At 38.7% G+C, this 4,606-nt stretch overlaps 1 protein-coding gene across 1 annotated transcript in view; it reads right to left on the bottom strand.

The window, feature by feature from the left end:
• Positions 1–2,387: 2,387 nt before the first annotated feature.
• The window catches only part of LOC138053357 (olfactomedin-like protein 2A), an 11,766-nt gene continuing 9,547 nt past the window's right edge, over positions 2,388–4,606 (bottom strand). Inside the window, exon 7 of the mRNA XM_068900006.1 lies at positions 2,388–2,777. Within this exon, the coding sequence (XP_068756107.1) occupies positions 2,524–2,777 (254 nt within the window). The 3' untranslated portion in view covers positions 2,388–2,523. The remainder of the gene's footprint in view (positions 2,778–4,606) is intronic.

The following is a 4,606-nucleotide window of genomic DNA, read 5'->3' as shown; positions in this document are numbered from 1 at the left end:
AGCCTAGTTAATAGAGGGGAATAGTTTGGAAGCTCGGCAAACATCAAAGGAGAAAACAAAGATGTCAAGACTTAGGTTGGAAGTCCACGACCGTGCGCAATCTTTTGTTTTGCGCTCGTATACTATGCATGAATTACGTAACCAACACGTTTCTATCGGTTAGTTCCTCAGTACAGAGTAAACAACTATTGTGTTTTGTGCACTGTCAAGGCCAAAAAAGAGAACAAAAACATGCAACAAAGTAATTTGCCGGGTTTCATAACCATTCCTCTCCCTTAACTATGGTAAAGAGCTAGTTTTTAGGTATGAATCGAGTTGTAAAAGTGCACGACAAAAGCTAACTCCTTTCCAGTTTTCTTTATGAAATATATTTCGAAGAGATTTTTATCAAATGAACGGCCAGTATAGAGTTTTGGAGATCTCGACATCCAGTTTTTTTAAGTATTTCTAGTTTAATTTTTTAAGCTGACTAATCAAAATCGCGGATTTGATTGAAGTTAACAACAGACACCTCAAACCTTCTGTTTTCCAACTGCCCACTTTTTTAGCTGACAGGAGATGAGCTCTTGCCGCCGACCATTAATTAAATTGTACCACTCATTGATCTCCAAAAAGACAACAAAATCGCAGCGGCCATCTTGTGGGTAACCCCTTGAGACCCCAGCGTAAGAGCTCAAAGTGAGAGGAAAAATAATGTGTCAACGCTTTAAAAACTACTTTCAAAGTTTTTCCCCATAACTTCCGGTTTTTGTCCAAAATGCCACTGTCTATACGAAGCTTTAGCGTCGATTTATCTTTATATAATAACTCAAGTTATTCACGGATTTTGATTGGTTCTTGCCTATGCTCTATTAGAGGACAGACGCACGATTGACGTCACCATCAGCTTTTATGCGAATAAAGTTTAGTTCTTTATTATATAAAACAAATTGGGTCCTTGCACGCGTTAACTCTCGGTCCGTCACGGTGGCCGAGTGGTCTAGTGGTCAGAATGCAAAAAAGCTGGGAAAGTGTGGGTGTTCTAATCGCGGCAAGGAAATTCGGAAATACAGAAGTGTATAAAAGTGGATTCACCCGACTGGAGATTAGTTCAATATCCGCATATATGCACATTTGTGACTACCAACAAAAAAGGACATTCGACTGGTTTTAAGACGTGGTATGCATACGGCATCCAAGTGAAAATGGCAACACAGCGTGGCCGCGAGGAATCCTCCTCGAGGTGAATTCTTCTCTTTTCCTTCTTCACCCTTGCAGTGAGCTTTGCTTTTCATTATAATTATGGAAATAGGCATGTACAGTTGTGGAAGAGGCAATTGATGGACTCAAGATGAACTGATGTAACGCAACAAGCATTTTCAGATGAAAACTTAATAAGAAAAGAAAAGTAGCTGTTGAACGTGCTTTTAGTCGAATGATGAATAAATTGGAACTAAATGAACTGTATTTTTAGATTTGTAACATCCAATGAACATAGTAAATACTCCGACAACTATTCATACAGTTAGTAACATGGTCGCACTGGATACAGCTGGATTTTGTGTTGACAACCATTGTAATGTTCTTGATTTAGTTGGGATTACATATGTTAACGTATCTTAGCGTTCGAGTCCTTTTCATTTGACCAAAATGAAAGGCTGAAAGATTCAAGTTTTCCTAAGGACGTGCTCGTATCTGTGATGATTTCTTCATGACCTAACCTGTTTTTACACGGTTCTACATTTAAATTTGAAAATTTGCGCAGAATGCTACCAACCAAGAAAATAGTACCATTCAGCCGGAGTAACTTTACTTTTCTGCCGTCATATTTTTTAAGCAAACAGCGCAATGAACCAATCCATTCGTAGCACTTCCGAGTATCAAGTATTTATGAGTCAATGAGCCAATGAGTCATGAGTCATGAGTCATGAGTCATGAGTCATGAGTCATGAGTCATGAGTCATGAGTCAAGAGTTAATGAGTCAATGAGTTAGTGCAGTTACCCTAACCCATAAAATGAAAGCTAAAATTTCAGAGAGTGCTTAGGCTTCATCACTGAAACGAGGCCTTAGGCTTAATCAATAAATTATTGCTGTATTGACTGTGAGTCTCATTGACTCATTGACTCATGACTCATGACTCATGACTCATGACTCATGACTCATGACTCATGACTCATGACTCATATGACTCATAAAACAACCGTTCTCAGCACTTCCATGTAACTGTCTTGCTCAAAGCGTGGGAAAAATCACGCGTGCAAGTCGCGATTGGTTTTGGTTTTCCTTTTCATTGGTTGATAAACTCGCGCGAGATTTTTAAACCAATCACTAATTGCAATCGCGTAAATGACTTTGTATAACCATTTGAAAACTGCTCTAACGAAAGCGCGGAATACAAAATCACTGAGGAGGGCAATTTTAATAGAAGTTTCTGATGTTTACAATCTTTGATCATAAAACCAAGAGAAGAGTCTCTAGCAAGTTTCAATAGCTAGCGAGGCATATTTCTCATCACCAACAGATCGATCATTTGATGCGCTTTTTAATAGTCCTCAAAAGTAATGGGATAAGTGACTAGACGTTTGTTATTCCAAGCGTACAGCACTTTCTCCCTTGGATTGTAATCCACCATGGAGTTGGTACCATACTGGTTGGTGAACTTTATGTTAGGGTTCCACTGTTTTCCGGTCTTCGTGTCGTAAGCGAAGTTGATTGTGGTGGATCGGACGTTGTAGCTGTCAATGGTGTAGATCACTCCACAAACAACAAAGGCATTCCCAATCGAAGTGATCGGTTCTATAACATACAAGAGTAAGAGGTGATCAATGCAATTTCTCCATTCTATGTTGTGTCACCATTTAATTAGCTTAATTAGAATACATTGGATCATGTCCTCTGGTGGTGTCATTGTTCAAGTTAGAAATGGTCGTTCAATCGCAGTGTATTAATTCAAACAATGTATTCGGTATTCTGGATTAATCACCCAGACTAAATACCACCGAAATCGCCGATTCTTGACTCGCTGTTTCAACTCATGTTTTCTTAGGTTGTTTAATGCTACTTTGGTTTTAAAAAAAATCAATGCAGCTTAAAAAGGCAGCCATTCCAAAGACCCAACTTCTCGACACTCTTGTGTGGTGTCTTCATCAGGTGTCGTCCAAAAACGCAAGAGTCCTTGTATATGCCACCATTTAGCAATGAGCGCCCCTTTCTTGAGGTGAAAATAGATGTCATCTTCACAGCATGTTCCATCATCACAGTCCAAACGTTAATGGTTATAATTTTAGAATTACTCCGGGTAATATGTTTCTCGTGACGTCACCCATTGTTATTAATATGCCAACCAAAACTTAATTGGCTGTTGAAACAATGACTTCTTTTGTTCCGTGGTTGGCAAATTTGAATACCAAAAGAAATGTGACGTCAATGTTTGTAAACAAGAAATATCGCTTTTGTGTGATTAGTTAGCCAAGCATGATAATAATGATAATAAGAAATAAAATATAAAATACAGTAAAATAAAATAATAATAATAATAATGATAACAATAATAATGATAGTAATACTTTATTATTTATAAAGTGTAAAGTAACATTTATATGTGAGCTAATGCTCTGACAAAGCAGAGTCTTCCTTTTTGCAAAGAAAACCCGCCGTTTGGCCGGAAAGCTTCGTCTAAGGATCTCGAAATGAGGGAACAACGAACTGGCGCTGTTTCCATCCCGTGCAACGACTGTGATCATGAGTATATCGGACAGACCAACAGACAAACGTCAGTTTGTAACACGTTTGAAGAAGCATCAAACTTTGATGAAAACGATTTTTTTTCTTTGCGAAAAGGAAAACTCTCCTTTGTCAGGGTATTCTTGCCTAACGCCGTTGTTTGGAAGCTTGGCACATCAATGCAGCCCATGCTCCTTTGAACGGTAATGATGGCGGATAAGCACAAGCAACAAATGCAGACGCATTTAACTTCTTTTGTTTTAACAAATTGACAGTGCTAATTATCAAAATGCTACTGATTGCATAGTATGCGTAAATCAGCCCCTTAGCTCCTGCTTTCATCGTGAAGAACTTTTTTATATGCAAGCTGCCCTAGCTCAGTAATTGTTTAAACTCTTGGAAGCTGATACATTCATATTCTGTGGGTTGGACAAATAGCAACACTTTTCTCATTATCTAGTAACTAGTGTTCATCTCTGCTGCGCCATGTTTGTGAGGGACTTAAATATTCTCCGTGGGGGAAACAGGCTGTGTAATATCACACGATAAGTTCTCTTGAGGAACGAAATTTTTGGAGTCGTCGCATTGCTAATGCCTTTGTGCAGCACATTCCGATAAAATTGAAAATTGTCGGTCAATTGCATTCAAGTTGGGCGAAGAAATATATGTTTTTAAAGGGCCCCAAAGAAAATGAGATTCTGAATTTACTCGTAATCACATGGAATCCTTTAAACATCCAAGCTTTCAATTCCATAACGGTATCTTTATCATGTGACGTCATTAGACGTTCTTTCACGTGATTTATGTCGAGAAGCACGGGGCAAAAAGTCCAGGAAGATTACTGGGTGCTTTAACGCAACATCCCGGCTCAACGTTGGGTATCAGCTTTATGCGACCACAAG

This window comes from Montipora capricornis, chromosome 6 (assembly GCF_036669925.1).
Source record: "Montipora capricornis isolate CH-2021 chromosome 6, ASM3666992v2, whole genome shotgun sequence".
NCBI classification, from domain to species: domain Eukaryota; kingdom Metazoa; phylum Cnidaria; class Anthozoa; order Scleractinia; family Acroporidae; genus Montipora; species Montipora capricornis.
The sequence above is the reverse complement of the archived record's forward strand: the minus strand, read 5'-3'. Positions and strand labels throughout refer to the sequence as shown.